The sequence below is a fragment of the Nicotiana tabacum genome, chromosome 12 (genome assembly GCF_000715075.1).
Source record: "Nicotiana tabacum cultivar K326 chromosome 12, ASM71507v2, whole genome shotgun sequence".
NCBI lineage: Eukaryota > Viridiplantae > Streptophyta > Magnoliopsida > Solanales > Solanaceae > Nicotiana > Nicotiana tabacum.
Window position 1 is genome coordinate 14,252,361 of NC_134091.1, and position 14,679 is coordinate 14,267,039.

Here is a 14,679-nt window from a genome sequence, read left to right on the forward strand (position 1 = left end):
ATTATTGTGAAGCCATTGAGCTTTGAATATTGAGTCCCTGAGTGAAAGCTTGAACAACCCAATCATTAGCGACCGACGGCAGATCCATCTGTTCCATTTGAAAATGGGACATGAATTCCCTGAGCATCTCATTATCCTTTTGTTTGACATTGAAAAGGTCCGATTTCCTGGCTTCGACCTTGATGGTACCAGCATGTGCTTTTACGAAAGAGTCTGCAAGTATAGTAAATGAGTCAATACAATTAGAAGGTAAGTTGTGATACCATATCATGGCTCCCTTTAACAGGGTCTCCCCAAATTTTTTCAGTAGAACACATTCGATCTCGTCGTCTTCCAAGTATAAGAGGTTACATGCTCGTTAGGATCGGTTGTCTTGTTATACTTAGGTATTTCGAACATACGGAATTTCTTGGGGATCGACTTCGGAGCCGCGCTTAGAGGAAAAGGTTTTTGCACGAACTTCCTGGAATCCAGTCCTTTCAATATAGGAGGTGCTCCTGGGATTTGATCTACCCTGGAATTGTAGGTTTCCACCTTTTTGTCGTTCGCTTCGATTTTCTTTTCCCCTGATTCTATCCGCTTTGTCAGCTCCTCGAACATCTTTATAATTTCGGGGTTAGCGCCCGATTATTGTTCATTACTACGACTGGTTCAGTTCTGCGAGTGACTTCTTGGGGCGGATCGGGTTCAACCCTGCTCAGTTCCTGGCTTTGGCTCTGCAACTGAGCTATCGCCACATGTTGCGCTTGCAGCATTTCGAAGATCATTCGTAGGCTGATTCCGTCTTCTTCAATGTTTTGTGTGTTTCGAGCTGCCGATCGGGCTCCACCACAGACATTATTTCTGGGGTCAGTAGGCAAGTTCGCGTCGATGGCCACATGTGAATTAAGATCAATCGGATCTGCGGTCCGAATTCCAACGGGATCAACGGGTGGCCCTATGTTACCGGGCGCCATGTTGTCATTCTCACCATGATGACCGGAATCGTTGTCGATATGTAGGGATGTTAATTGAGGGTTTGTCATTTTTAGCCTGAAATCAAAGACACTTCAAAGAGCAAGTGTAAAGTAGTGTGTGTTATGGAGATTTGCATCAAATAACCACTATTATCCTTAGCCCCACGGTGGGCGCCAAACTGTTTACCCTCAAAATCGGATTACAATTGAATTTGTACGTGGTTTTAATGATACGTGATCTAATTTGATACAGAGTGATAAATCAGATTAATTATGAAAATAAAAGATAAATGCAAACCACGCAAGTTGAGCAATCCTAACCTTGTGAGATTAACCTCCCTCGAGATAGAAATAATATTATCAATGCCGGGATAGAATGAACTGTGACAAAGCTAGAAATAGCAGTATATTACTTTTTGATATGTGTTACAATGTGTGTTGTTATGAATTACTAAGTCCCCTTTATATATTAAGGGAGACATATCTTTTAAGGTATTATTTTATTATATAAAAGGCATAAGTCCTTGATTTTGAAGACCGTTGGTTCCCTTTTTTACTTAGTTCCATGATTTCTGTCATAATAATTGGTTAATGGCGAGAATTACGGACCCTTGTCGGATGAGTTGATAAAGCTTTCTTCGATATCGTTAGAAACAGGACCGATCATGTTTTCGGTAGACTCGAGGGGAAATCTGATGGTCTCGAAGGCTAGTTTTGACAATGCTTTGGGTCCGATTTCGAATATCATATTCCGATCTTGGCTGACCATGTTAGACGTAAAATCGAACTTCGATTTTTACCCAATTACAGATATACCGACCCTGGCCTACCGTTTCAGATGCTCAATCGAGCTAAGCAAGCTCGATTTTACGCGTATACACTTTTTGTTTGTTATTTTTGCAACATTAGAAACGGATTTGAATCGTGTCAAATCTTATTTTCTCCAATTCTCTCAAAACCTTATATTGGAATATACCATAAGTGAGGCCATATCAAGTTACATAAAATCACACAGAGTGATCAATACTCAATATGTAAGTTTTGGAGTCGCATTAAGTCATTAATTAACACTGAATAACTGTTTAAGTTGTTTACTTCCTTGTATAACATTAATTAGTCATATTACATCTACTAATTATCAATTCTTATCCAATTTACCTTTTTTAGATAAAGGCGAACATACACTATTATATGCGCGCGCGCACACACCCCAATGGGACAGAACATGTCTAGCCAGTCCAAACACCCTCCACCAACAACAATGATCGTCCAAGATGGTCTCTGTTTTTTCCTTTATTTGATTGCTATACCTGTAAAGAAACCTCCAAATATTGCAACTTTTATGATAATTAATAAGATTGGGTATATTCGATCCATAACTCAAGTTAAGTATACGACAAAGACCCTTCTCTCTGTCTTCTTGTTCATCAGTCTCTGGGGGTATCAAGTTCCAAAAGGTAAGAACTTTTTTGTTTATATTAACACTTGTTATTCCATGCATAGCCATACTCACCAACTTTACTCTGCTTCTTCTTACTATTCTCTTTATACTTTCAGTTTTCAGCTTGTAGATTTTCATTTCTCCTGCTATTGAGAACAGAAGTGGAGTAAATGGATGCAATTTTGAATCTTCAAACAGTACCGTTAGGAACTGCTCTTACAATAGGTGGTCCAGCAGTTGCTCTTGGTGGGATTTCACTATGGTTCCTTAAAGAGTATGTTAATGATCAAAAGAGGAAATCTTCTAATTTTCTCCCACCTTTGCCAGGTACTTCCATTTCTTTTGAATCTTATATGATCAATTTCATGTCATTCTATTATTTACAGATGCGAATCCAAGATTTAAACTTAGCTAGACATAGATTTGGTTGAAACTTGAAAAAAAGAGTTTTTGAAGTTGTGTTGAAAAATAATTTTTGAAAGTTAGAAATTGTGTTTGAATATGCATTTTATTTGAAAAAAATTTGAAGTTTTGTGAAAGTAAGAAAAAATTTCACCAAAAAACTGTCCTAAACCAGACAAATAATGTTTTCAATTTTTTCTTGAAAAACTTGTCATATTCCATGAATAAATAATGTTTTCAAATTTTTTTTTGAAAAAAGTTGCCAACATCTATGACCAAACGGGAGCTTATTACCTTCAATCTTTAAGGTTCTTAGACTAACTTATTGTACTTTTAAAATTATGGGTTCATATTGATATTTGTTGAAATTTTAGTGGTGTTTTACATATATGTTCCGTGTCGAAAATTCTAGAATCAGTTGAATCCATTGTACAAAGGCCGCATCTGCCTCTGATTATGTGGATTGAAGTTAAATGATCCAATATGTACAACAGAGTTTGCTGAAACATATATAGCATGTAGATAGGTAAATACTGATGAGAAGTATGTGTGAATTTGGTGCAGAGGTTCCAGGATTACCAGTGATTGGGAATTTACTGCAGCTTACTGAGAAAAAACCCCACAAGACGTTTACAAATTGGGCTGAAACCTATGGACCAATCTATTCCATCAAAACCGGCGCCAATACAATTGTTGTCCTCAATACTAATGAGCTTGCCAAGGAGGTAATCGAAATAGCCACTCTCAAATCTCTTTTCTGTATTAATCCAAAAATAAATGCAGTTTGAACCCTAACTTATTAATATACAAGTAGTATAAATTAGTTAAAATGTTAAGCAGAAAGATTAGAGTGGCTGACGGAGAAACATAGACGGATAAACTTGGTCCTTCAAACCGCATAATTCAGTAGGAATTGGACATGCTTCTTTTCTAACAAGTAGTTAGAGTTAGAAAAGCTTCAATGCAGTCTCACTGAATTAGGATCTTAGAATCCGCTTACCTATAGGATCTAACGTAAAGTAAGCGTCCACAACCTCTAGATAGTTGCTAAAGGGAATTCATTCCCTAGTTCCTCTTTGTAAAGACTAGGCCATACTATGAAGGTGGAGTAGTTGGTGGTTTAGACAACTGCTACTTGCATATTTGGTTTATATATATCCCTGGATTATATGTTGATTGGTCTCTGGGAAGGCCTCGACTGTTCTAATGGAAAACCTTCTTGTGTTGTGGTTCTAAGTCACTGTACTAAATATAACAAAAGAGTGTCATGTACCACCTCAGTCGTGGTATATATTGATGATGTATCAGCAAATATTCCATTTTCACTATACAGATGGTTGAGGCTTTATAAATTTCTGATAATATCAGAAAAAATACAAAGAATAGGAAGATCCTTCTAAACTGATGTTGAGGTTAGACAACTAATTGCACATCATTGCAGAGAGCTTAAAGTAAGTATTTAGCACTAGTTTCCTTGCCAGAGGAGCTTGAGATAAAGCACAGAGTATTACAATGTTCACTGTATTGTAGTCATTTATCATGTAGAAGAAGCATCAACACCAAAGTAGCTGATACTTAGAATAGTATACAGGTAATATCAACAGTTCAGTGGCGATATCATCAATATGTTGTGGTAAAAACCAATACATAGAGCCATGCTTGATGCTTGTTTTTAAGTCATTCTTGTGTCATTTGTGTGGCTTATCATATCTGTACTCATGATACAACACTTCTTTTCTTTTTTTTGTTGAAATTTTGTTATTGTGCTTGTTCATCATTTTAGGCTATGGTGACTAGATATTCAGCCATCTCAACAAGAAAGTTAACAAATGCATTAAAAATCCTTACTTGTGACAAGAGTATAGTCGCAATAAGTGATTATGATGAGTTTCACAAGACAGTGAAGCGCCACGTACTGACCAGTGTTCTAGGACCAAATGCTCAGGTTTGTCATTTAGAAATTGGCCTCCACATTTCATTATTTTACATTATAATTTGGTTCTCTTCTTTTGATCCATAGACTAGATTTCTAACGGGAAATTCTGCTTAATATGCAGAAACGCCACCGTATCCACAGGGACACTTTGATAGAAAATGTATCTAAGCAACTGCATGATTTGGTTAGGAAGTATCCTAATGAAGCAGTAAATCTCAGGAAGATATTCCAGTCAGAACTTTTTGGCTTGGCACTGAAACAAGTCAGTTTTTCAGAATTCAGTTTCACCAGTGTGTTGTGGTTTTGGCACTTTTTTGAAACTGCTCAATTACTTGAAGGGAGTTAACTTTATTTGCAGGCTTTGGGCAAGGATATCGAGTCTATTTATGTGGAGGGACTCGATGCCACATTGCCAAGAGAGGACGTACTGAAGACCTTAGTACTTGATATAATGGAGGGTGCAATTGATGTGGACTGGAGAGATTTCTTCCCCTATCTAAAATGGGTTCCTAATAAAAGCTTTGAGAACAGAATTCAGCGAAAACATCTGCGCAGGGAAGCCGTGATGAAGGCCCTAATTATGGAGCAACGAAAACGTATTAATTCAGGAGAGGTGATCTTGCTCTTCCCTTTAAGCATATAAATATACCACTCCAGTAATTATGTTTTGGTTCTTGGCTAATTTTCTAACTCAATATATACAGAAACTGAACAGTTATATTGACTACTTGTCGTCTGAAGCCAATACATTAACAGAGAAGCAAATCCTAATGTTGCTTTGGGAGGCAATTATTGAAACATCAGACACCACAGTGGTGAGCACAGAATGGGCCATGTATGAATTGGCCAAAGATCCCAAACGGCAGGTAGTATCATAATCTTGCATTTTTTAAACTCGGCCTGGTTTTTCTTCAGAGTTAGTTGCATCTCATGACAGTTAATCACATAGGAACAACTCTTTTTGGAAATACAAAATGTTTGTGGATCTAACAAGATCACAGAAGAGAAACTTTGCCAACTTCCATACCTATGTGCTGTTTTTCACGAAACCTTGAGAAAGCATAGTCCCGTACCTATAGTTCCTCTAAGATACGTCCACGAAGACACACAGCTTGGAGGGTACCATATTCCTAAAGGAGCTGAGGTAATTAGCCTTTTACCACATTTTTCTAAGTTTGCTTTCTTATCAGCTAATATAAATTACTTGTCTGTATACATTGTATATACAGATCGCTATAAATATATACGGTTGCAATAGGGACAAGAAAGTGTGGGAGAGTCCTGAAGAATGGAAGCCTGAGAGATTTCTTGATGGAAAGTATGATCCAGTGGAATTACAGAAGACGATGGCGTTTGGAGGTGGAAAAAGGGTATGTGCTGGTGCTCTTCAAGCAATGACAATTACTTGCACAACTATTGCTAGATTGATACAAGAGTTTGAATGGAGCCTTAAAGATGGAGAAGAAGAAAATGTTGCAACAATGGGTCTTACTACTCATAAACTTCATCCAATGCAAGCTCATATCAAGCCAAGAAAATGATGCCTTAAGATTTTCAACTGTCAACTCTGTAATAAGGAGCTAGTTTGTGTTTGATAGATCTTGTTATCAGTTACTTATCAATGCAGACCGCTTGCTTTAACTTCTCTAATTCCAGCTTATTCCAATTAAATCCACTATGATAATAATATTAGAGTTGCAGAGGTGAGTCTTATGGATAGAAAATGATCAAAATGATCCTATATGCATAAGCGGTTGAACTATTTTGGTCCTTAATATATACTGCTAAACATAACTAGTCCTTAAGCCAAAAATAGTCACTTCTGATCTTAAACCATAAAACTAACGGTTCCCATAAGAAATCCTGTTAAACTTTAACGGTTATAAGGTTTTGAGCTAGTGGTAAGACCGCAACATATAAATGCTTAGTATTTAAGTGGAGAAGGATAGAGGCACGCTTAGTATTTAGTATGAATTCACTTTCTTTCTTTCTTTTTGAGATTTTGCCGCATGTTGATGGCCGGAGAGTTTATGGACTCTGTCTTAAAATGGCTTTTTTATCACCTGTATTCGCTTTTTGGTTGTCGTTTTAAATATAATTAGTATTTGTAAAGTAATTGAAAAATAACTCAATTTAAAAAGAAACAGAGTTTTCTTTTAATTGTTTCAACTTAATTAGGATAAATCTCCATATATCTCAAGATCAATAGTTAAACAACCATATAATGAAAAGTATTGCATAAAATAGGGATATCCAGAGTAATTTAGAGGAATTAATTGATTTTCAAATATAGGGGTAATGAATATATGTGTACCTAGGATTTTCACTAGAATAGAGGGTTTAAGCTTACAATATATACTTATTATCTCTACAAAATGGGAAAAAAATTTGGCAGCAAAGATTGAATGCTCCAGAAAACAAATCATATACGTATATTCTTACACAAATAAGGCAATAGAAAAAGGTGAGGCAGTGGACTGAAGTCACTCCTTTCCAAATGGTTTCAACAGGTGAAAGCGACAATCACAAGTCAGAGTGAGTTGAGATCACATCAGATGAGTGATGAGTTATACTATTTCTGGGATTAATTAAGCAAGAGGGACAGGCCTCATGCTTACCGGGTTTAATTTGTTTAGCATATCTCTGTGTGTAATTCTGAAACAAAGGCAGGCTAAAATTGTAAGAAAACTATAATGAAAACAAAAAACAAATGTCAGACCAATGTTTGCACCATTTGCTGATTTGGTCTTGCTGTATTTTCTTCGCTCCTGCATTAAACATAGGACTAGCAATGAGTCACCATAATCTCTCTCTCTATATACGCTTTTGATACATGTTTAGTACTCCGATTTTATGTATGTGTCTTGATTTGATTCAACATGAAATTTACTTTAAAAATATAAAGAACTTTTTTGAATTTTATACTCTTAAACCAAGGTGTGTAAAACATATTAAAAAAATACTTTTTGGATCTTATGTTCTTAGACATGTTATGACATTCTTTTCTTATAAGGGAGTAGTGTTAAAATGATAAGATGGAAACGCAAAAATTAAGAACTTACAAAATATAGAAATTTAATTTTTTTAAACGATGTGTTTACCCTCAAAATCGGATAACAATTAAATTTGTAAGTGATTTTAAGGATATGCAGATTAATTTGATACAAAACGATAAATTGAGTTAAAATGGACAAGTAAAGATACAATAATTCAAACCACGCGAGGAGGATGATTCCAGCCTTGGTGAAGCATTCACTCTCGATCCGAGCTCACAGTGGACAATTTTGATGAACGAGATAAAAAGCTTACAATAACAGTGAAGATAATGGTATATTGCTTTGGAATGCATGTTACAATGTGTTTAATGAATTATCAGACCCCGCTTTATATAGTAGGGGAATCCTACTCTAAGTACAACTCTATAAAAGGTAAAAAATCTTATGTTTAACCGATTGCCGGTTCTTCATTAATATGTGCCGAGATCCACGCCGTGATATTCGGCCGGTCGCGGATGTTACGGCCTTCTGTTGGTCGTGCTTGGTTGCCTGGCAATATCCTCCGAAGTTTTTCAAGATTTGGATCGATCCCGAATCATGACCCCGATATTCTCGAAGGCACACAACGTGCCCCCGGATTCTGGCTCGATGAGACCTTTGCTTCGATTCTGATCCCTCACAATCATATCTCGAGCTTGTTTTACCCTATTGGAGGCCGAAGTGTATCATGAGCTCGGTTTTTACCTGTATACAGATAGTCCCCTCGTTTCTCGGAAAGCAAGCTGACGAGAAACGACACGAGCATCCTGATTCTTTCTTCAGTACACCGTGACATAAATGACAAAAAACCTGAAATGTCTCGTAAGTCATGTCATAATGGCATTAAATACATGTCAGCTGTCGGTCGCCTGTCCTTGGACGCGAAACGCCGCGGAACCATTATAAATAACCCCTCTTTCGTTCATTTTTTTTACTTTACATTAAACCGTCTACCCTTGTGCCCTCGGATTTCACTACTCCTTTTCACATTCTAGAATTTTTACCTCCGTTATTCGAGATTCCTTTGAAATTTTTACTCATCATCTACACAAGCCAACACATCTGAGCTTCCAGCTTTCAACCTTTTCCTATCTCTTTCAAGTTTTCCCTTAGAACAATGGCAAAAATATCAAAATCTGTTCCCCAAAAGGTCGCTTCTACTTCCCGAACGACTGTCGAAACTATTTTCGATGTGGTCGACCTCAGGAGACTTGCTGCTAATATGGATATCGATGAACCGGCTCCTGAACCTCCCTTGAAGATGTTCATTCCCAGAGGTTGTTCGATCGCTGACGACTTCAAGGTCGAGAAGCCTTCTTCGGTACAAGGTCGACGTGAGTGTAACAACCCAACCAGTCGCTTTGAGCATTTACATCCCGTTCAATTATTTAAAGTATTGAGTAGCTTCATATGATGTATTATGACCAGTGTGAATTGTCGGCTTTGGTTTTCGGATGATTCGGGATTAAATTGAAAGATCAATCCTTGTTTAGAAGCTTAAATGAAAAGAGCTAGCCGAAGTTTGACTTTTATGCAAACGACTACGGAATGGAGTTTTGATGGTTCAAATAGCTCTGTATAGTAATTTTAAACTTAGGAGTGTGTCCGGATATTTATTTGGAAGTCCGTAGTTGATTTTGGCTTGAAATGGCGAAAGTTAGAAATCGAAGGTTTGAAAGTTTAACCGGGAGTTGACTTTTTGATATCGGGGTTGGAATTCGATTTTGAAAATTTGAATAGGTCTGTTATGTCATTTATGACTTGTGTGCAAAATTTGAAGTCAATCGTACTTGATTTGATAGGTTTCAGCATTAAATATGGAAGTTGAAATTTGATAGTTTCATTTAAGCTTGAATTGGGGTGTGATTCGTATTTTTAGTGTTGTTTGATATAATTTGAGGTAAGTTCGTATGATATTTTAGAACTTTTTGGTATATTTAATTGAGGTCCCGAGAGCCTCGGGTGGATTTCGGATGGTTAACGAAATTTAGTTTGGATATTTCTAGAATGTTTCGATGTCGTTTCTTCAAGTATAAGTGGTGAAACATTAAGCAAATGAACTCCAAATTCATTTTTGATTAAAGTATTAGATCCGTATTAAAATTACGGAGCCATAACAAAAAGAATCGTCGAATTCGGACATCGTATGAGAGAGTTATGCACATTTTCGGGAGAAACAAAAAAGATTCCCCATCACCAGCGCCGAGGGTAGAAGTGGCCGCTAGCCCTAGCGCTGGGATTTTTGAGGTTCTGGAAACTGGGCAACAGGTAGCGCTCCACACTACCTGTGACGCTCAAACATTAATCCCTATAAATGGGGGATTTTGCCATTTTTGACATAAACAGAGTTGGGGAGCTCAGTTTGGGCGATTTGCAGAGGAAAATTTCACCACACAACTTGGGGCAAGTGTTCTTGACTCCCTTGTGATCATATTTCATGAATTAATCTTCGTTTTCGGCGTTAGAGTATTGATTTTTCAAGAGAAATCGGAGAAATTTTTTACAATTTCATAAAATGAATTTTCGAGCTTTAAACACCGATTCGGAGTCGGATTTGAATGAAATTAGTATGATTGGACTCATAATTGAATGTGTAATCGGATTTTGTGAGTTTCGTCGGGTTCTGAGACGTGGGCACCACTATTGATTTTTGAGTTGGATTTTAGATTTTTATTGGAAAATTTAGCATTTTCATATGGAATTTATTCCTACACCTCGTGTTGATTGTATCAAATTATTTGTGACTGGATACGAGGCATTCAGAGGTCAATTCGAGAGGTAAAGGCCTATTGGAATAAAAAATTGCACGATTTGAGGTAAGTAACATTTCTAAACTTGGAGGTGAGGGTATAAACCCTGAAAATACGTGTTATATGAATTGTTTGGGGGTGACGGGCGTGTGGGCGTGTACCGTAGAAACTGTGATGTAATTGATTCCGTGAAATTGTGTAGTCAAATAATCTTGGCATTGTCCATGTACTATCATGTGTTAAAGAAATCGAGCTGTGAATCATGTTAAAAATCATGTTGAGGCTATATGCCAGTATTATTGAGACATACGGAAGTCGTGTTGCTGTTGAATTATTTGTTTAAATTGTAATTTCGTACTCAGTCATATACATTCATTGCATATCATATCTCAGTCTCTGTTGTTATTTATTGATACATCATATCATCATTTTGGGCTAATTTCATGACATTGTGAGCCCGAGAGACTGAAGAGATTGATGACTGAGTGAGGCCGAGGGCCTGATTGTGAGGATAATTATGGGATCGGGCTACACACCGCATCATACCATATTGGCTTTTTATATTTTATTATTATGGGATCGGGTTGCACGCCGCAACATATTTTTATTTATTTATGCCTGGATCTGGCTTATTATAGCGCTTACGCTGAAGGAACCCCTCTGGAGTTTGCACCCCCCATAGTGAGCGCAGTGGATATTATATTTGGGATGGAGTTCCCTGGGCATGGAGTTGCCATATATATTCACTTCTGGGATGGAGTTCCCTGGGCATGAAGTTGCCTTAATCATTTATATTTTGGGATGGATCTTCCCCTAGGCATGGATCTTGCCTTAATAATTCATATTGAGGGATGGATCTTTCATGGACATGGATCTTTTCTGAATCATTTATATTTGGGGATGGATCTTCCCCTGGGCATGGATCTTGCCCAAATCATTCATATTGAGGGATGGATCTTCCCTGGACATGGATTTTGTCCGAATCATTTATATTTGGGGATGGATCTTCCCCTGGGACTGGATTGGCCCTGTACAGTACTGAATGAATGAATGTCAGTTATTATGTATATATATTGGGATAGATCTTCCCTGGGCTGGATTGACCATTTACAGTACTGAGTGACTGGAGTGGAAATGCAAGATAGTGAGATTGAGTACTCTAAGAGTGTGAGTACATGAGTTCATCACTGTGTTGTATTGCATTAGACATGCATATTTGATATGTAGGCATAGAGAAGTATTTTATCTCATGCCATCTGATAATGAGACTTCTTACCTGTCGTTAAAGGTTTTGAGAAAAATCACAGGTTTCAGACTTAGTCATATTTTCGATGACTTTCGGCAAAGGATTTTAGTTTTACTGTTATATTGAAAAGAAAATATTTATTTTCCGAAATTTTATACGAGCTGAGCATTTTATTATTGAGTTATTACTTGTGTTGCTTTAAATTATATTGTTATGAACTGTTGGTGGTTATAGGAGTTGGACTCTAACCCTTATCCCAACATGTCACTACTTTCAACCTAAGGTTAGGTTTGTTACTTATTGAGTACATATGGTCGGTTGTACTCATACTACACTTCTGCACCTTGTGTGCATATTTCTGATGTTGATGTAGCTGCGTATGGCGGGAGCTGGATCTGAAGAGGTACCTGCGTTCCAGTCATTGCTGCCTCTTGTCATGGTAGCTTTAGAATTTTTAATCTGTTCATGTATATTTCAGACAGATGACGTATTTTTATTCTACACCAGTTTTGTAAATTTTAATCTTAGAAGCTCATGATTTGTACTACTAGTCCTTGGAAGGTGTATTAGAGTTAGTTAAATAGTAATTGAATTGGATTATTTTTTTTATTTAGCCTACCTAGCGGGTGAGGTTAGGTGCAATCACGGCTAGTTAGATTTTGGATCGTGACAATGAGGATGCCTCGAGATACATTTGCTCAATCACTGAAGAGGACCTCACCATGGTCCGAAAAGACTGCAACTGGGCCGACAAGGACATCATGGCCCCTGACTCTGAAGAGTCCATTACCACCCATGTCGAGGGATATATGAGTGTTTACACTTATCCCTTTACACTAGGCCCGGTAGACTCGGTCATCTTAGACTTGTGTAGGAAGTATAACATATGCCTAGGCCAAATTCGCCCCTCACGATGGAGGATCATGACCCTCCTCCGATTTTTTGTGAATAAAATCGATTCGTGCACCTTCACCATCGATCATTTGCTCCATTTATACAATCCCCGAATCTTCTGAGGGGACTGATAAAGCTTGCACGCCGGGCCAGCAAAGCCCCATTTTCAAGCATTGACGAGGACCGGGATCGAGGCTGGCAGGGTTGTTTTGTTTGAGTAAGGACCTCGAATTTGATCCCGGCCGAATTAAGACCATTCCCCGAGAAGTGGAATGTATCATGTAAGTAAACTTTCCCTCAAATGTTAATTTTGTGTTCATCTCTCTTTTTCTCATTGGTATTCGTAATGGTGCAGTTGTCGCTCGAGTCCCAAATGATGTCCCTCGATTGAAGGATTGAGTCTAAGGTATTGTCTCACAGATACCCTACTCCGAGGGATCGTGGCGCAAACTCTCGAAGGGTCATTGGGAGGCCCGTTCCCATAGTAAGATTCTTTTCCCGAACAGGTTGTGTTAGGTTTCTTCTCTCAGCATTACGTTCTTATTATTTTCCCTTTATTTCCTTTTTGCAGGTTTGTCTAAGACCGTCAAACTTAGGCCCTCGGTTGGGGACGAGGTCCTACCTACCGATTCTTCCGCTTTGGGACAGCCCGGAGCCACACGGAGGAGAAGAAAAGAAAAAGGGCCCCGAGTTCACCGAGCTCGGAGAAAAAGAAAACAAGAAAGAGGATGATTTGTAAGTCAAAGGAAACCTCCAGCTCCTGAGTGCTTGACTCAGAATCACTTCTCCGACTCAGAGACTAGCCCGATGAGGATGACATATTTATGGCCCATCAACCATCTGTCCCCGAGGAACGGATGGCATCCGAGGGGGAAACAACTGAAGCTAATCCCCCTCAAGTTCGCGAGGCTGATGCCGAGGTAAGGGCCAAGGAATCGCGAGATGTCGGTCCTGCCCCGCCCGTCATTATAGATATTTCGGGATCGCCTTCGTTCATAGAATCAATATTCGATGAAGCTCGAATGACGAAGGAACGATCCCATTATCTGTCCAAATTTCATGACAGATTTGAGCTCGTGTTACACCCCATATTTTCGTACGTGAGAGTACATCATAAGTCAATTGATGTAAGCTCAGAAAAGAGATCGTCTTTGAAAGTACATAAAGTAAGTTAATCATGTTACCTTGGAGGTTACAAATCTTTAAGATCATGGATAACAACTACCAAGAGGGTTGAAAGGCTTAGGAGCTAAGCAAATTGAAGAAAATAAGTTTCGTCGAATGTCGACAAGTTGGGAATATCATAACATGTACTTTTGGGGTGATAATAGGGTTCTTAACGTGATAAGGAGGTTATGTTATGAGTTATTTTAGTCGTGTGATAGTCGTTTGTTACATTTTGAAGTCAAGCGAGTTTTGGAACAAAAGTTGGCAAATGTCCTCACAAGTTACATTCATAATGTGCTGAATATTAGGTCAAATGTAGCAGCGTTTTTCTCCTAATGTACTTAGAATTACAGGATGATCTATATATCAAATTGAATATCTATGAGTCTAGTTTCTAACGCATTAAATCGTTCATCGATACGACATCGTGTCAGAGATATATTTGCAGTTTTGCGAGACTGCGCAGACTGCATATGTGACAAGTAGGTGGGTCACTAAAGTTTTTTGAGCAATACCTTTCGTGTGTTATATGAGGTCTTTTTTGGACATATTATATACCAAATTAAAGTTTTTGGAATGTAGTTTCTAACACTTTTAACCGTTCATTCATACGACAACCGAATAAAATGAAATAAGCATTGAAAGAAGGGCCAATGCTAGGGTGCCAAGTAGCACCTTTTTGACTTTTCAACAAATTGGATATTTATATCCCTTATGTCGTCTATTTCTTTATTTTTCAGATACCACGACCAAATAAGACCCATAAACTTACCCTTAAGATTTCTACAAGGGTTTCAAAGAAGATTAATATCCCGGGTACGAAATCAAGAAGCGATAACATTAGAACGATCC

The 14,679-nt window shown here is 38.0% G+C and overlaps 1 protein-coding gene across 1 annotated transcript; it reads left to right on the forward strand.

Moving 5' to 3' along the window:
• The first annotated feature begins 2,273 nt into the window (after positions 1-2,273).
• LOC107772573 (ent-kaurene oxidase) lies at positions 2,274-6,385 on the forward strand. The gene is made up of 9 exons (XM_075226179.1): positions 2,274-2,413; positions 2,514-2,724; positions 3,364-3,524; positions 4,583-4,744; positions 4,857-4,997; positions 5,094-5,348; positions 5,440-5,601; positions 5,685-5,879; positions 5,965-6,385. Exons 2-9 carry the CDS (start codon positions 2,568-2,570, stop codon positions 6,274-6,276), a joined length of 1,545 nt encoding a protein of 514 aa, XP_075082280.1. The 5' UTR covers positions 2,274-2,413; positions 2,514-2,567; the 3' UTR covers positions 6,277-6,385.
• The last annotated feature ends 8,294 nt before the right edge of the window (positions 6,386-14,679 follow it).

Coding starts and splice junctions, on each gene's coding strand:
- LOC107772573 (XM_075226179.1), top strand. CDS start 2,568: ATGGATGCAATTTTGAATCTTCAAACAGTACCGTTAGGAACTGCTCTT. Junction 4,998..5,093: donor TTGGCTTGGCACTGAAACAA/GTCAGTTTTTCA, acceptor CTTTATTTGCAG/GCTTTGGGCAAGGATATCGA. Junction 5,880..5,964: donor ATATTCCTAAAGGAGCTGAG/GTAATTAGCCTT, acceptor TTGTATATACAG/ATCGCTATAAATATATACGG.